At 38.7% G+C, this 16,558-nt stretch overlaps 3 protein-coding genes and 1 long non-coding RNA gene across 6 annotated transcripts in view; 1 reads left to right on the top strand and 3 right to left on the bottom strand.

Moving 5' to 3' along the window:
- HOXA3 (homeobox A3) overlaps window positions 1-15,443 on the bottom strand; it is a 43,798-nt gene extending 28,355 nt beyond the window's left edge. Inside the window, exons 1-2 of one of the 2 annotated variants that reach the window (XM_048838442.2) lie at window positions 15,354-15,443; window positions 4,098-4,201 (exon numbers count right to left, since the gene is read on the bottom strand). The gene's annotated coding sequence lies outside the window, so the exon portion shown is untranslated. The remainder of the gene's footprint in view (window positions 1-4,097; window positions 4,202-15,353) is intronic. The other variant, XM_048838443.2, reaches the window with a different exon arrangement.
- Window positions 199-16,515, top strand: LOC142071175 (uncharacterized). 2 transcript variants are annotated; one of them, XR_012667212.1, is made up of 3 exons: window positions 199-249; window positions 14,888-14,960; window positions 15,360-16,515. It is a non-coding gene; the product is annotated as an uncharacterized LOC142071175 (long non-coding RNA). The 2 variants fall into 2 exon arrangements; XR_012667211.1 differs by lacking the exon at window positions 199-249 and adding an exon at window positions 4,346-4,548.
- HOXA5 (homeobox A5) lies at window positions 5,041-9,113 on the bottom strand. Its single transcript, XM_048838449.2, has 2 exons — window positions 6,843-9,113; window positions 5,041-6,070 (listed from the first exon to the last, which is right to left on the bottom strand). Exons 1-2 carry the CDS (start codon window positions 7,402-7,404, stop codon window positions 5,820-5,822), a joined length of 813 nt encoding a protein of 270 aa, XP_048694406.1. The 5' UTR covers window positions 7,405-9,113; the 3' UTR covers window positions 5,041-5,819.
- HOXA6 (homeobox A6) lies at window positions 9,200-11,635 on the bottom strand. The gene is made up of 2 exons (XM_048838450.2): window positions 10,708-11,635; window positions 9,200-9,598 (listed from the first exon to the last, which is right to left on the bottom strand). Exons 1-2 carry the CDS (start codon window positions 11,141-11,143, stop codon window positions 9,339-9,341), a joined length of 696 nt encoding a protein of 231 aa, XP_048694407.1. The 5' UTR covers window positions 11,144-11,635; the 3' UTR covers window positions 9,200-9,338.
- Window positions 16,516-16,558: the final 43 nt, after the last annotated feature.

Here is a 16,558-nt window from a genome sequence, read left to right as displayed (position 1 = left end):
TGGACTGTTTGTTTCAATGGTTCTGATGTTTTCCCCCCTGCTTTTTAAGTGTGGGGTTTTTTTTTTGTGTTGTTGTTGTTGTTGGGGTTTTTGTTGTTGTTTGTTTGTTTTGAGAAAACTGGATTTTTTTAAAAAATCTCTCACGATTGTAAAGTGCTGTTAAATCAGTTTGCAAACTCTTTCGCCAGCGTTGGAGGGACTAGATTAACTGAAAGACGCTATATGGTTACAATTGCAGGTGAAAGTCTGGTAAGTTCTGGACATGGAGTCGGAAAGAATGTACTGTATAGCACTGGGGGAAAGATGTAGCTGTATGTTGATAAGCACTTAGTCATTTCGCCTTTATTTAAAAATAAAGAAACTCTAATTGTTTGTGAAGCCTTGTCTAGGCAAACGAGTTGACTGTGAACTTGGTCTAAAGCGAGCTCTGCTGGTGATTCCTAGGGTGTGCAGATTTATCTTTTCTGCATTTACTTAACCTGGCAGTGAACTGCAAGGGCTGCCATTTGTTATCCAGAGACAGACTTCACCTCAAGCAAGGACTGTTTCACAAAATTGCAATAATTACCCAATAACCTTCATAACAAATATTATTATTGAAAAGACATTTTTTTGGCTATACGACAGATTCCGTATGTGCACTATAAAAGGAAACCTTTGCAAATCTTGCACATTCTGCATGTCATATGTACATATGCAGCTATATATACATATGACTAAGATGGTTCATGAGTGTTTGTTTTCCTCCGAAATATAAGTGAGGATGCTTTCATTTATAAAGGAGAATACTTTCAAATATAAGCAGGCTACTGTAGGAGTCATAGCTTTGTACTGTTCATAAAAACTCTAACACTGAATTGTGTCTATCTGAAGCTTAAAAGAGAGAAAAAGGTAAGGGGAAAAGAGATTTCTTAGCTTGGTCAGAAGGTTTATTTAATTATGCATTTAATTTATTATATCTGTATTAGCTGTGAGGGGAAAATACATTCCTTCAGGACGCACGATTGGAAATCGAAAATTATGATCAGCCCATATGAATCTGTTATAGTCAATTTCCCATAGAGCAAACAGAAAACATTTGTGTTCTCACCCTTCTACAGACACACCCTTACTAAATGTAAGGAAATGGGAGAATAGTAATTTCGCTATGTTTAATAATTACTACTTGTGCAAGGCTCAGACAAATCTACCAACCTAAAATTATTTGACTTTCACAAGACATGTTATACTTATAGTTTAGTGAAAGTTAAGACTTATAAATTACTAGGTATATGCACAAACGGGTTGCCTAAACTTTAATTAGCCTTATGCTTGGACACGACACGCTACACTCACGTATTTCTTTCAAATGAGTTAGTAAATTATATTTTAATACCAAGTAGACCACCACTTACGATGATTTCTGTAAAACAAACTCAGGTGCACTGAGTCCAAAAATACCATAGAAAAATAATATGCACAGAAAAGAACTAAATCTTGATTCCAAATAATCATTCTCTATGAAGGAACCAGCCGCTTCCCCTCTGAAGACAGGTTCTGGGAAAGGTTTTAGAGTTTTGCGTTTTGAAGGTATTGAGTTTTCCGTTCCAGTCTGGATTATAAAATCTTAATGCAATTCTGTTTTAAGAGGATTCAAGCTGTCATAACTTTGAAAGGGTGATTCAAGACTAGAAATACTTTAAAGTTGTAGTAATTTTTCAATCAACTTTATTTTGTGTCTCAAGAGTGTGTCTCGTAGTTCCTTGCACAATGTGCGTGTTTATATATCTGCAAATATTGGGATATTTTCACAATACCCAAACACATCCACACTGTATCTTATATATAGCATGCTTGAGAAACTAAAATTCAAAGAAGTTCACGTTGGTAGCAAATTATTTTACTTCCTTCACTGATAATTCACAAGCTCAGATGACATTAAGGTCCCTTAAAATAGAATTTAAGTATATTTGCCTTGAACTTTGTGCCAATTCTCACAATGGAGCTAAGAAACTAAGATATTCAAACTATTATCTTTAGTTTTAATCTATGAAATAGCAGAAATAAGGGCTTTTTATTCAGAAAACAACCAACATATGAAAGAAGTCAAAACTTTGAAACTAGCCTAAGTTTGATTTTTTCCCATTAAACACTGCCTGGGTATTATGACATATAATTACATGTATTACTATGAAATATAACTTTGCTGTGTTCCTGATACTGAATCTGTTATATTCGTGTAACATGAAACTGCCAGCTGTTTGTTATGGGAATTATTCTAGTTTGTACTTTGGCTATAAAGTGCAATAAAGAATGCACTTTTAAAGTCTACCTTTTTTCTATTTTATTATAGCAATGATATGCAAATAACTTTATTTAGTGTTCATAGAAAGATACTAAAACACAAAAGTATCTCAAACTTTTTAATCTTATGTTGGGAATTAACTCAAAATATTAAAAGTTTGTAAACCTACCATATCTTTTGGAGTAGCTCGAGGAGTTAACCTTGACTATATGATAGTGTTTTATCAATGTGTATGCTTGATTATTTGAAAAAATTTAAAAAAAGCTAGAATGAATTTTCTATTTCATTCTTAGACCTTGCAGAGGTATTATGTTATAAAGGTGCAAATAATAATCTTCATAATTTTCCTGAACTTCTAACACCTTTCTGCCATTTTGATAATAGTTTCAGCTAGCGTATATTAAGAAAATTAACAATACTCAAAGAGAAAGGAATCTAACAAAATAAAGCCAGAAATCATCCAGTGACAAACAACTCAGTTCTTTTTTAATCTCGAATTTATGGCGTGTCAGGAAAAACAATATCATTGCACTGCAGTTTTAAAGAACTCTGTTGAGTCTGGTGTACTCGACAATGACCAAACCTTAGTTATGAAATAGATAGATAGATAGATAGATAGATAGATAGATAGATAGATAGATAGATAGATAGATGTCAAAATTTGTATTTAAATCCTGTGGGCCTAATCCTTCAAACCTTTACTCAACTGAGTAGTCATCACCCCAATAGTCCTAATAGGTTCAGTGAGACTACTCACCTAAGCAATGATCTTATGAGTAAGGATTTTCAGGATCTGGCTCTAGTTCTACAAAGAAGGAGAGAGACAGAGAGAAAGTGAAAGTTCCTTTCGCCCTTTCATTCAGCCCTGAAAATTCAAAGACTAAAGTTAAATCCGGCCATAAAGTTTACTGCTGAGTAATCACACTCTGGTGAGAATAGTCTACTTAAATAAAAAGAATGTTGAAGTAAACACGCAGCTGGGGCCTACCTCACAATTGCCAGCCAGTAATATTTGTAGCTATATAGAGACGGGTTATTTACAATTGTCTATAACCTGGTCTGTATTTCATAATTTGCAGCATTGTGACTTGCAGTAGCTTGTATTAACGTTACAAGTTACAGTCAATGTGTTCCCTTAGAAAAAAACAGTGGAAATACAAAAAATGTATACTGTCTCTGGAAAAAGGTATAACAAAGTTGTAAGTGGTTATGAGTGCCCGCACATACCACGTATACACATATGGATACATAGTCATATAAATATAGCTATCTATACAACACAGAGCAGTAAAGAGGAATCCTAAACAGGAAAATTCAATCTATGCCATTTTAATGCTTGCTTTGGTGTGCAAAATATTTTCCAATCCAAAGATTACTACCACATCGGCACACCTACGAGTTACCATGCCTCTATAAGGCACTTCTCAAATAATATCAATCCATGTAATTCCCTTTTTAAAAAATCGCTGCAGTATCTACTCTTTGCTAAACAAAACCTTTCTAAACTGGAAAGTCTATGGAGCAAAGGAAGTAATTATCTTTTGCAGTAGTCAAAGTAATTAAAGTTAGGCCTCAGAATCCATCTCTGCCAAAGACGCTTGTTGTGGTTTACTTTGATTTGATTGTTAAAATATCGAGCTAGCTGCTGAACTTTAGAATCAGAGAGGGGAAAACTTTTTAGCGCAACCTGTATCCTTACTAGATTATTCTGCATTTTTGTATTCAATGTGACAGTCCTGAAAGGATCGAGCCAGAGAGAGTCCAGTTCGACACTGTACAAATAAACTTTAAGGAACTTGTGCATAAAACTTACCTTGACTTGTAAGGAGCCATTTTTCATAGAATACTGAGAACTTGTGATTTGGATACTTCTGTACCTAAAACTGACAATTTGAATGACCAGGAGGCACACGTAGCCTGCAAAAGAGTCAAATGAAGTCCAGCGTCAGCGAGATTATATGTTATGTGGTATATAATGTTGGATGTCAACTCCCCAAAACCATAAAACTTACTTTAATGGCACCACGTGACTTTTTATAGCCAGTGAGCCTATCTGTCTGTGCTATGGATGATTTTACGATCTAATTCATAGACAAAACCCTATTCATTTGGCACCCAAATGTCATATAGCCGGAACTGGGGCTTATAAAGTTTACTGTTTTATAACTTTTAAGGGAAGGCATCAGTGTAACCAGTCAGTAAATGTGCAAATCTCTAGTTGCTCTTAGAAGCTCAGAAGAGTTAACCATTCAAGCTCTGATGGGGTAAGTAACATTACATTTATAGAAAACTAATTGTAGCGAAAAAACAAATATCTGTAAAGGGTGAAAAGCGGGAAGGTGGCTATAGGGTGTTGTTTATAGACGCAAAGATCTCTGATGTGGCTGTCCTGCAAATATGCTTAATTAAACCTCACGAGTAATTATATAGCAAGGTAAACACGCTCTGGGGTTGGGAGTGTATTTTAACAAAGCACATGTTTTTCAACAATCACCAACCAGCTACCAGTTTATTCACCCACAGAGAGTGTTGATTGTGGTTCTGCAATGCAGCTTTCCACCTAACGAGAAACCATTAAGGAGGAACTTATGGTCAAACTTTCAATTAAAAGGATTGGTGTCGGATAATTGCACTTGTATCATTTGCAAAATGTAGCATAAGGTCCTATCCAGGTAAAATATTACAAAAATCTGCACTATTTAAGAAAAAAAAGCACCAGATTAGGAAGTACAGCTTCAAAATCAGATCACGAAAACTTACAATAGAAAGTTTATTTATTTATTTTTGTCTGTTTGTTTCCAGTCAGTTTTTTTAAAAAACAAATACAAAAAAAAAAGCAAAAAAAAAAAGAAAGAAAGCTGATCACAGTTTGCTCAAACAGCCAGACTTTGACTATATTTGTAACTTTGTTCACAAAAACCATACATTACTGATGCTGCGCTTAATAAGAGCCACTTCTAGGAGTTCGTGCAAAGAGTCATACAAAGGCACAGCAAGGACATACTGCTTGGAATCACAGTTTTCGTCACAGATTCACTATTCACTACACGTAGGACAAGTTCAGTTGTATTTCATCATTTCACCTCTACAACAGAATTAATTACACAAGAATTATATAGGTAGTTTGAATAAAAATATTTTAACAGCTTGGAGCTATACAGTTATTAACACTTAAACACACATGCACAGTTAAGCAAATTGAGTGCAACACATAACATTTGTACTAAAGGAGGGGAATTCTCTCTCTTTTTTACAGTTACTTCAAGTAACACAGCTCGCTTCATATAAATAAGTTAAAACATCTAAATTTTCAAGACAAAGCCATTCAAGACAAAGAAATGTATGGGAAGCAGATCTACTTATACACGCGATATAATGGTAAGAAACAGGCTCATGATTAAAAGATGAATTAGGGCGACAAGAACAAGGTTTCTTCACAGAAGTAACACAAGGAAGTTTTAGAAAGTCAACTTAGTACTGACATTATGCGCAGGGTCAACTAATACTGCTCAGTACTTTTTAATTGATCAATTTCTTAAGGACGAAAAGCCCCTCCTGCAGCTGCCATGCTCATGCTTTTCAGCTTATTATCCTTTTTCCATTTCATTCTCCTGTTTTGGAACCAGATCTTTATTTGTCTCTCTGAGAGGCAAAGAGCATGTGCTATTTCAATCCTTCTTCTGCGGGTCAGGTATCTATTGAAGTGAAATTCTTTTTCCAGCTCCAGGGTCTGATATCGGGTATAAGCAGTCCGAGCCCTTTTTCCTTCTGGTCCCCCTATGTTGTCTGTAACAGAAAAGTGAATGATTTAGTCTCTCCCAGCGACCTGCTCCTGTATTTTATAAAGCAGCCCAGAGCATCAGTAGTACCGTTATTCTTGGTCCTGTTTTTGTTTTTGATAAATGCTCAACAAGTACCACCTTTTCTGTAGACATTTTTAGAAGGGTAAACCAACAGAAATCCTGAGCTAAGCTGATGAGTGCATTGTGGATCTGAGGCTAGGTGGGATTTCAGAGATAGGCAAGCAAAGCAAGGACATTCAGATCTGTCACAAGATTTAGTTTTAGAATGCTTTGTAACTAACAATATCATTCCTGTTTCATAATGAGAAGGGGCATGGCAGGTTTTTTTGTTTGTTGTTTTTAATTATAGAGCAGAAGGCAACCACATAGCCTTCCCATACCCCCCGGTCCTCACCCTTAGTTCTTTTTTTTTTTTTCCTGACTTCCTACCAGTGAAATCTCCCATTCTCACTATTTTGCTAAACTCTTTATAAATATATATTAGCTACGCTGTTCCACTGGACAGTCCTCATAATAAATTACACACCGTAACAAGCACTATTCACATTTTCCCACTTCAGATATAGCTCTGCTCCCCGAGTTGTGTAGACTTTGTTGAGTTAGGGTTGCTACATTTACATTTTAAACGTGCCTACGAAACTGTCGTTCCCCACCGTGCAAGCACAGGGGTCTGATCAGGCTACACACTCTCATCCACCCAGCCACCACGCATCTTACATTAAAGCCTCTTTAAAGAAAAGCAGGGTATGCTTTACCATGACTTATGTGCAGTTTTCGCATCCAGGGGTAGATCTGGGGCTGTGAAGGCTGAGCTGTGCTTTGGTCATTCTGGGCACTTGCCTGGTCGCTGCTTGCTGGGGTGTCATCCTCAGTGCCAGACGACGTGCCAACCCCCTCTCTGCTTATGTGAGTGCTGCTGCTGGAATTGGACGAAGTGCTGGTAGAGTTAGCTATGGAGTTTTTCACCCCGTGATGACTCTCGCTGACAGGCGAAGTGGCCACGGCGGTACAGGGCAGAGGGTCAGGTGGAGGCGAATGTGAAGACGTTGCAGGTTGGTTATACCTGGGCTCTGTCGATGCAGAGGTGGTAGTGGCTGGGTAATTGCGAGATCTTTCATTGGCACCAAAGTGGTTGGAAGCTGAGCGCCCAACGCTGAGATCCATGCCATTGTAGCCGTACCCGTACCTGCTGGAATGCATGCTCGCTGAATCCCTGTATTGCTCGCTCACGGAACTATGATCTCCATAATTATGTAACTGGTAGTCCGGGCCATTTGGATAGCGACCGCAAAATGAGTTTACAAAATAAGAGCTCATTTGTTTTTTGATATGTGTGCTTGATTTGTGGCTCTTGGTCGTTTTGTGCGTCTATAGCACCCTTGCACAATTTATGATGAATTATGGAAATGACTGGGACATGTACTTGGTTCCCTCCTACGTAGGCACCCAAATATGGGGTACGACTTCAAATCACGTGCTTTTGTTGTCCAGTCGTAAATCCTGCCTGATGACCTCTAGAGGTAAACTCGTGCACTAATGGGGGAGCTGGGTGGATGCTGGAGGGTTGGCGCGCGCGCCCAAGGCGCGCTCCCGCTTCCAGCTCCTGATTGTCAGTCGGACTCTTGCGCCACCCTCTGGAGACTAGTTAGATCTTCACGCTTCCAGCCAGGGTCTGCAGGGCTGGGGTCGACTCGAGGTTACAGCCCATTATAGCAAAATTATTGCATTTCTCTCACAGTTCCATTAGTATGTACCAATTGTAACGGGCTATCGGCTGCAGACCACAAAACCAGGAATAATGCAGGAGTTTGAGGAAAATATTTGCTTTTATTTTCAATAGCTTTCTTTTATTCTTTAATTCCTTCCTCTTCTGTTCTGCTATAGATTTTTAAATACAGAAACAACTTCGACCTCTTTTTAGGGTGATGCATATTTAAACCTATTGAAAAATATAAATCCTCACACACTGGCAACAATTACAGTCCTGTGTTGCAGTCGCTTAAGAAAAGCTGTACTGACGATTTTAAATGGCAGGTACCTATTAAAAATAAATATTGTATAGTAGTTTTCCAAGTGGAGTCAAATTCTATATAGTTTTACGGTCGGCGGCTTTTTTTTCAGATAAATACAATGTTGGGGCGGTCATTTGACATTAATATTTTCGCGATTTGGGACTATTCAGACCGTTAACCCAAATAGCTTTTCCTTCCGAATAAAGGGGTCTTTGTGCGTACTGTACACATATTCACACATACGTATACGTATCTATTAGTAAATATTTTTCACTGCAAGTATTTTAGTCAGTGAAAGAGAACTCTACTTGGAATAATTTTAGAAGCTAGTTTCTATTATCTATTTAGTCTTCTGTGCTAGGAATTTCGAAAGCAAATAAAGATAGAAAAAAGAGGCACGATTTAACATGACAGACCATTGATTTTTAATTTTTTGAAACTCCCACAATCTTGCTGCATGATTAAAACCCTCTCCTTGCTCAGTGAAAACCTTCTTTACTATCAGTGCCACATCAGGAGCCGCAGAAATCTGCCCGCCTCAAAACCTTTTATTTTCCCGTTGTAAAGTTTAACTCATAGTTTTTTCTTTAATACCAGCGCAGATTTTGTTCAATTTAGAGGAATCAGCTCTGGGCATTTTAAAATCTCTCTGCGATTCGTCCTCGATTTTAATGGAAGTTAATAGTCAGGATTTGTAAATCGACTTTTTTAAAAATGCCGTTACCTTCTCTGTGTTAATTAAATCTCGTATACACGTGTAAAAAATTTTTTTCTAGAGGCCCTAAAATCCCAAACACAGTAGAACAAGACGCCTGGGTTAGAAAAGACATCAAATCAGGATTTTCTAAATCAGGCGTCATTCCACAATATGAACGTTTCCAATTACAAAAATCTACTCACTTATCTGTTGCCTACAGCCATACGGTGGTATCAGAGACATTCATACAGACATCGATACTCACTTTAAAACATTTATAATTATAATCTGGTTTTTTTTCTGAATTACTTTAAGCAAGGTTATCTAGGCTTTGAAAAGGTGACCATATACACTACATAGCTCTAAATCAAATACTTCTATTTTAAAATAAATTCACAGTTGATTGCAAATGTATATATTTTAATCAAGCCTTTGGGAATCAACAGACTGTGAAAAACCTATAGGATTTTAGTAGCAGAAGGAACACAAGAAAAAAAAACGCTAAAAAGGAAAAGGCCTGGTAACTTTTATTCAGGAGTATTCTACTCCCCTGACTTTTCCTCTGTTTCTTCGCTGCTGGGCTGTGTGGAATGTAGGAGTTTGTTTTCCTTTTTCCATTTCATTCGCCTGTTTTGAAACCATATTTTAATTTGTCGTTCAGTAAGGCAGAGAGCGTTTGCAATCTCAATCCGTCGTCTTCTGGTTAAATATCTGTTAAAATGAAACTCCTTTTCTAACTCTAGAGTTTGGTATCTGGTGTAAGTTTGCCTCCCCCGTCTCCCATGTGTTCCATACACTGTACCTGTAAAAGTAAAGACAAAATTATGGCATTGAACAAGGCCCAATGATCTCAAGTTAAGAAATAATGGTCAGTTGCATTGTGCCTCCTCTTGCAGAGACAATCACATCAGGGGTGTGTGTCTACTCTGATTTTCAGAAGTTTTCCTGATTAAACATTTCTAAATGAAGAAGAGCATCATTATCATATTTCAAGGTATAATTCTGATATACAGATATTTATTGGGACAAGCATTTACCCAATGAACGAGAAATATTTAAAACGTTTATATATACGTATGTGTGAGAGATATACAAATATGTGTGAGTATGTATACAACTATCATAGTTACTATGACTATAGCAGAACTGTAATTAAGTATGGTCATAGTTAAAGCTCACAGAAGCAACTAAAGTTCCTAGAACAGCCCCTGGCATTTGCTCCTGAATATGGTGCACTCAAATGCAAAAGGGCTCTTCAAAATAAAAAATGTCTTTAAAAGTTAAACTTTTCAAATAAATATAAATCATAATCCCATCTTTTGAGAGATAATTAGGTGGAAGGTGACGGAAGATTTTATTTTTTGAAACAGTTGAAGTAAACAAGGCAATGTGCTTATTCAAAACAAGTGCCATTTGCTCCCATCCCAAACTGTCCTGTTGTGTAAACTTCACTTTATGTGAGACAAAATTCGAGGTGATTTGTAAATGTGCACACATTGTCCGAAAACGTGCTTTCAATAACCAATATTTGTATACTAATGGGCTTGGGAGGGTCCTACAAATAAATGGGGGTAGGCAGTACAGGGGGCATGTTACTTACATCAGTCTTTGACACTGAAGGAGCGAAGAAGAGGTTTCTTCGGGGAGGGATGGTTATTAGTAATTTGTGAATGCCTATTTTTCAGTTATTACTAAGGAACTGCACCAAGTCAGCCAAGTTTGGAGCAGATTTTTCCTAAACTGCTTTAAGGCTGCCAATATGCCAGGGCTAGAATAACCTGGAAAGGTTTCGTGTTACACATTACCTCGCAGGAGTCATTGCTCTCCGACAGTTTGGACGCCCTTTCTGAAAGTCTTTCTCAAAGAAACTTTTCTCTCACTCTCTCTCTTTATTGCATTCAAACGACTTACCAGCGCAGGAGTTCATCCGCTGCATCCAGGGATAAACAGGGCTTGTGTACTTCCGGTCGCTGCCTTCCTCATTTAAAATTTTGCTTTGCACACTGTCGGATTTGTATGGTTGATCAGGAGAAAAGTGCAGATAGTCACCGTGTCCCCTCTGCTTGCCACTGCCGGAGGGAGAGGCGCTACTTATGTCCTTCTCAGAATAAAAACACGAGGCTCCATACTCATAGGATGCCCGATTGCAAGCAATGACCGTGTTGGACTGTTGGTAAAAACAAGGTGAGGTGTAGGTCTTGTCCTGCAGGCTTGTTGCCCCATAAGAAGCTGGGAAATGCCTCAGAGCATCATAGCCAGCTGGATAAAGGGGGATTTGCCCGAGGAAAGAGTCCTGGCCATTAGGCAGGCTCCCAGGGAAAGTGGGATTCACAAAATAGGAACTCATTTGCTCTCCCCTCTCCAGGACTGTGATTTGTTGTGTATTAGTACATCTGGCTATAACTATTAGTAGTCATCGAACTGGTTTGTTTCTGGATGGCCGAGCGCCAAAAGCGACAGCAGCAAATAGCACCAGCTGACGGCTCGGCGGCCAATGGGAGCGCAACGTGGAGCCCGCTCCCCTGGGACCCGCAGCGACCGAGCCAGCAAAGTTACAAACAACCCCGAGCTCGCACACCCGACAGATGGATGGCAACACGCACACACACACACCACCCTTAACGTGGCTAAGGGAACGTGGGAGGTGGGACCTGTTAGGGGGGAGGGGAATGGGTAGGGAGTGGTACTGTAAAAAACAAACAAACTGCAAAGCTTAAAAGAGTGCGGCAAGCGGCGGCCGCGAGCGCCCCAGAGGCAGTGCCCTGTGGCAGCTGGTGAAAAAGGGGCAGCTCTCCAAAGTTAGGATCTTCACTCTGGAAGATATGCAAATCATCACACGGCGAACCCCCCTCCCCCTCGCTCCCCACCCCGGGGGGTTGGACTACCCCCGTCCTTTCTATATTCCTATGGGAAAGGTAGAGGATGATTGACGTTAGAACTGAAAACTTTGGAGCAATTAAAATCCGTGGAAGGGGAATGAATCAGCGATGGCATCTGAGCTGGCCGACTTTGTAAACAAATATCTGTTTTCTTAACACAGTGCAAAGAAAATGATTTTATTAAACTAAATATACTGAAAGCCCCCAAATAATATTTCCCTCCCGAGCTTGAGCACCAAGCATCTTCGCCCCAGTTCAGAATCCAGCCTTTGTGTTCGGATTGAGCCATATTCTCCGTTGTTTATTGAAGGGAATCTCGTGCATTTATTGAGGGGAATCTTCAGATAATGAAAGTGGAGATTATGGATGGGACAGGAAATGGTGGCCTCCTAGGTTTATTTATTTATTTAGATACGTGTTTCAAAAGGAGTCACTGGCAGAGGTTGGAACAGGTTTCCAGAGCTCCCAGACAAGATGTAGTCAGATAAAGTTACCCGTGTTTGTTTTCTTTACATTCGAAAAGGGTATTTTGCTGTATCTGAAACGACGATTTTAACACTGTAGTGGTAGAATTATTCCTAATGAAAATAGCCATCCTAACGTGTATGCAGAGGCAAACCGATTTCGCTGTTGTTTCTAATCATTTAATTACCCACTGATGTTTTAACAAACATCTTAACGTATACTGTTCAACTTGGCGGACATATAAGTCTTGGCCCAGGGCAGAAGCAGTAGAAGTGCTGGTGAAATGCACAGAAAGGCTTTTAATTCAGCCGACTCCAGCAGTTCCTAAAAATAACAAGGAGATTATTCATTCCAAGCCCTGTTTACTCATAATACGTGACTATGACAACAGACTGAACAGCCGATTTTTAAACCCGCTGGAGTTTGTACTAACTCTGTTTCCTATAGCACCTAAACTAGTTTTGGAAACGTGAGTTTTGTTGTTGTTGGAAAGTTCCGTGTCTCATTTCCGGAGGATGATTACGGTACCTATAAAACAGTAGTGAGTTAAAACATCTCTCCACAATAGTTGGTATTGTTAACGTTCTCAGTTGGACTTTCACACTGAGATGTTGATTACCTTCCATTTTTATTTTTTCCCCCATTCTCTTCTCCGACTTTAATCTATATACACATCTGATAGACTAAAACTATATGCATCGAGGGAACAGCTGAACGTTATGTTTAGCTACTCAGAAGAATCCCTACCCTGAAGAATTTGCACTATGTGTGTGTGTGTGGGGGGGGGGAAGGGAGAACAGGAGGACTTGTGGCACCGTAGAGACTAACAAATTTATTTGAGCATAAGCTTTCCTGAGCTACAGCTCACTTCATCGGATGTGCTGGGGGAAATTCTGAATACAAATGAGGTTTTTAAATATGTGAAATTTTTCAGCAGAGGCTAGACCGGAAACGTGCCATGAAAATTAAGACTCGGTGAATACAAAAATCCAACGCCCTTACTTCTTTTAAAAAGTTGTGGTCAGAGGTCTTTTTTTTTTTTGAAGACGCACTGGATTCATCGCGAAAAATTAGCGGGTTATAAATATTTAAGTTTTATTATGTCGGTCTCAGATTGATATTATCTTTTTTTAAAGGGATGGGAGGAAAATGATTTGCCCAGGGATGTTAATCGGCGGCTCTTGTTCTAGACAAAGTCAAAATCTCTAATGTCTCAGCATAACAAATGAAAACATTTCCCAGTTGCTTCCGCCGCACTACACCGCAAAATAAATGAAAATACCCATTTGTTTTGGTTAGGGTATGTTGCAGTAACAGCGAAACAATTTTCATGGCAATCGTGGTTTCAGTTACATTCAAAAACCAAAAATAAAAAAACCCTGCCACCATAAAGCTTTTACCGTGAGCGTTCCCAGCCAGATAGGTTGAATGGCAGCTTTATATGAACATTTATCTTCTAAAAGTGAATATGGAAAAGCTCACCACTGCACTTCTGCAACTGCGACAAAGTAAGCAGTCCTGCACCTCCCATTAATTTCTTAATTATGGAAAAATGTCAGCACACAGTTGAAAAAAATGGGATTCGCGCTTAAACAAGACGCGGGTTGTTCTTTCTTTCTTTCTTTCTTTCTTTCTTTCTTTCTTTCTTTCTTTCTGTCAACAGACTCCATCACTCGAACAACGCTAGAGTACAGGTGCAGGGCAGTTACCCTCTTGAGCTTAACCCCCACCCCCCTTTACATACTATCTAAATCCACTCACAAATCCTTCTCATGTGCAGAGGCGCAATAGAAAACAACCTTTAACTAATAGCCTATAGTCCAAACAGTTCTTGCAATCCAAACCATTGTTTAGATTGAACTCCTAATAGTAACCTCACTGGGCAGCCTCAATCTTATCCCATTAAACCAAGTCACACTGGGACATTTTACATTCTACACACATCAAAGTTTTTTTTAAAAACAAAAATCCCCCCCCCCCCGGCGTAGAAATAGCCCTTGCGTGGTGGAGTTTGAATGGTTTCCCTAAGTAGGCCGAATTTTTAGTATTTCTCCAAGAGGATTGCAGACAATTAGCCTTTTACTTGCTGCTGCCTTTGGATCGCCTTGTTTCCACCACACAGTGGCAGCACTGAGAGTCTCTCGCTCCGCCATAAATAATCCGACACTCACTGCAGTTGCAGTCAAGCAGATACTGCAATGCAATGCAAATGTAATTCTTTATCAGCCCGGAGAACACAAACAACACCGGTGTTAACATCTAAAGCACTCACAGCTCATTCTTAATTACTGTAATGAATATCAAGATATTGCAGGAGCAGAACCCTGAACCAATGCCGCGGTTTCCAGAACACAAATATAGGAAGCAACGCCAGCTTGGTGAAAGACACTTTATGATGTCAATACCTGACTAAAATAGTCCGGGTCCAGATCTGTTTCCTCTCCCCCCCCCCCCAACACACACACACACACCGTGTTCCAGTTTTTCAAAATCATAACTAAATTGGCAGAGTACCTCTTATTTTCTTCAATTGACATCGAAAAAGCTTCATTTCAGGATCTGATGTAGGATTGATTGCTTAAAGTCGAGCCTTAGATACCATTCATCCATAAACTACGTATTTAGAAAAATGTCTGTAATATTGTTCAAGCTCCGATCAACACATGACGTGACACGGTTAAACTGTATACAATGATTCATTTGATAAAGCAACCTATACACATATTTCCTCTATTCTGCTGTTACAGAAATATCCTTTCTCTCGCCTGGAAATTTTATGGAATGAGAAGATATTATGCCGATTGGTCTCTTTCTGAAATTGTAAGTGTATTTAAAAAAAAAATCTAAGTTGCAATTAACACAAATGCATTTGCTAATGCTGGGAAACAAAATTAATACATTTTGTTGGGCAAAGAAACTCGGTATGATTTTATAAATCTGAATTACAAAATAATAATAATACAAATCTGAATGTGATAGCAAATCTTTTAAAAAATACCTTTATTAAAATTACACCTCAGCCTTGCTAATAACAAACGCTTGAATTTTTGCATGCACTGGTTAAATATAAATAAGCTAAATATTCTATTGGTAATCCTTCAGTTGGTATCAATTCATGTCTATATATATATATATATATCGGTCCCATATAAGTATATATGGGTATTAAAATAATGTTACCCTGCTTATGGTAGTGTTACATACGTTTCTCACCTTTAGGTTCTGGCTCGCAGGAGCCCCTGCTACTTTGACAGCTGTCGCTTTGGCTGCACAGGAGACGAATCGCCCTCCTTTTGGTGCCAGAAGAAGCAGGAAATTAGCCAGGTTGCAAGTTGAAAATCTGCCACTCCAGTGCTTTGAATCCAATATGCCACACCTTCCAGCGGAGGAATTGGAAATTGCCATCCAGGATCTGTGTTCTAGGCGGCTGCTTATGCTGAACCTCCATACACTTTGTTCACTATTGCCTTACAAAGAACAAATGAAATGGGGGATTGAAAGCCAGAGAGATCCGAAGCAGGACAGAGCTGAGCAAAAGAATGCAGCTCTATTCTCGCAAGGGAAATTATAAAAAAGTTCATGTTCACGGTTACCATCCACATGACCGACAGCGACCAATGGAAAAACCGAGCAACTCATAAAGTTGTATTGCAAAGTTGTAAATTTTCATAAACAACAACGGATTTATGGCCTTTTCCTCATCACTAAGAAGAGGCAGGTCTTAGAGAGGCGCCATCTTACCAGAGAGGCAGCCCTGGAGTTTTAAAAGACCTAGAGTTTGTTCTAATTTTATTAAAATTGCAATTAGTACATTTACCAGCAACTGAACACAGCAGAGCTAGGGAACTACTCTGCAGATGAAAGTATCATTATAGATATATTTTTTCTTGCCCTCTAAAGAGAATTTCATGCATGATCTTTTTAAATTCCATATTAAAATACGGTATCTGCTTTACCAGTTGTAATAATGGGCAGGGAGAATATTTTTAAGTATAGGCGGTTCGGTTCGGTTATTTGTTTTGATTTTACATTTTTTCTATTGCCCTAATAGGACTGACACGCAGACACACACCTGTCTTCAACATTTTGAACTTTTGCAGTGCAGTTTGCGTCTATAATCAAATATCATTCTGCTAACGCGGATTTCCGCCTGCATATAGTTAGGTTTCATGTCTACTGTGATTTTAAGATTTCACTGAAGCACATAGGAGCGTCTTGTTTAAGGAATGATCTCTGCTTAATTTATCAACTCAGGTGAAAAATCTAGATAGAGAAATTGACTGATTCCTAACAATTCATCGCCTATGAATTTTTGGTTTTGATTGCGGATAAAAATGATATATTTGATCTCATTTCTTTATTTGGCCGTGTAAATTGTATGCTTCTTTTGAACTGTTCCCTAATAAAGAAACACAATT

This window comes from Caretta caretta, chromosome 2 (genome assembly GCF_965140235.1).
Source record: "Caretta caretta isolate rCarCar2 chromosome 2, rCarCar1.hap1, whole genome shotgun sequence".
NCBI lineage: Eukaryota > Metazoa > Chordata > Testudines > Cheloniidae > Caretta > Caretta caretta.
The sequence above is the reverse complement of the archived record's forward strand: the minus strand, read 5'-3'. Positions and strand labels throughout refer to the sequence as shown.

Excerpts from the sequence above, each read along its gene's own strand:
- HOXA6 (XM_048838450.2), bottom strand. The coding sequence starts at position 11,143 with ATGAGTTCCTATTTTGTGAATCCCACTTTCCCTGGGAGCCTGCCTAAT. Across the intron at positions 9,599-10,707 it reads GCGGATGAACTCCTGCGCTG|GTACAGTGTATGGAACACAT; the intron begins GTAAGTCGTTTG and ends TTACTTTTACAG.
- HOXA5 (XM_048838449.2), bottom strand. The coding sequence starts at position 7,404 with ATGAGCTCTTATTTTGTAAACTCATTTTGCGGTCGCTATCCAAATGGC. Across the intron at positions 6,071-6,842 it reads AAAACTGCACATAAGTCATG|ACAACATAGGGGGACCAGAA; the intron begins GTAAAGCATACC and ends TTTCTGTTACAG.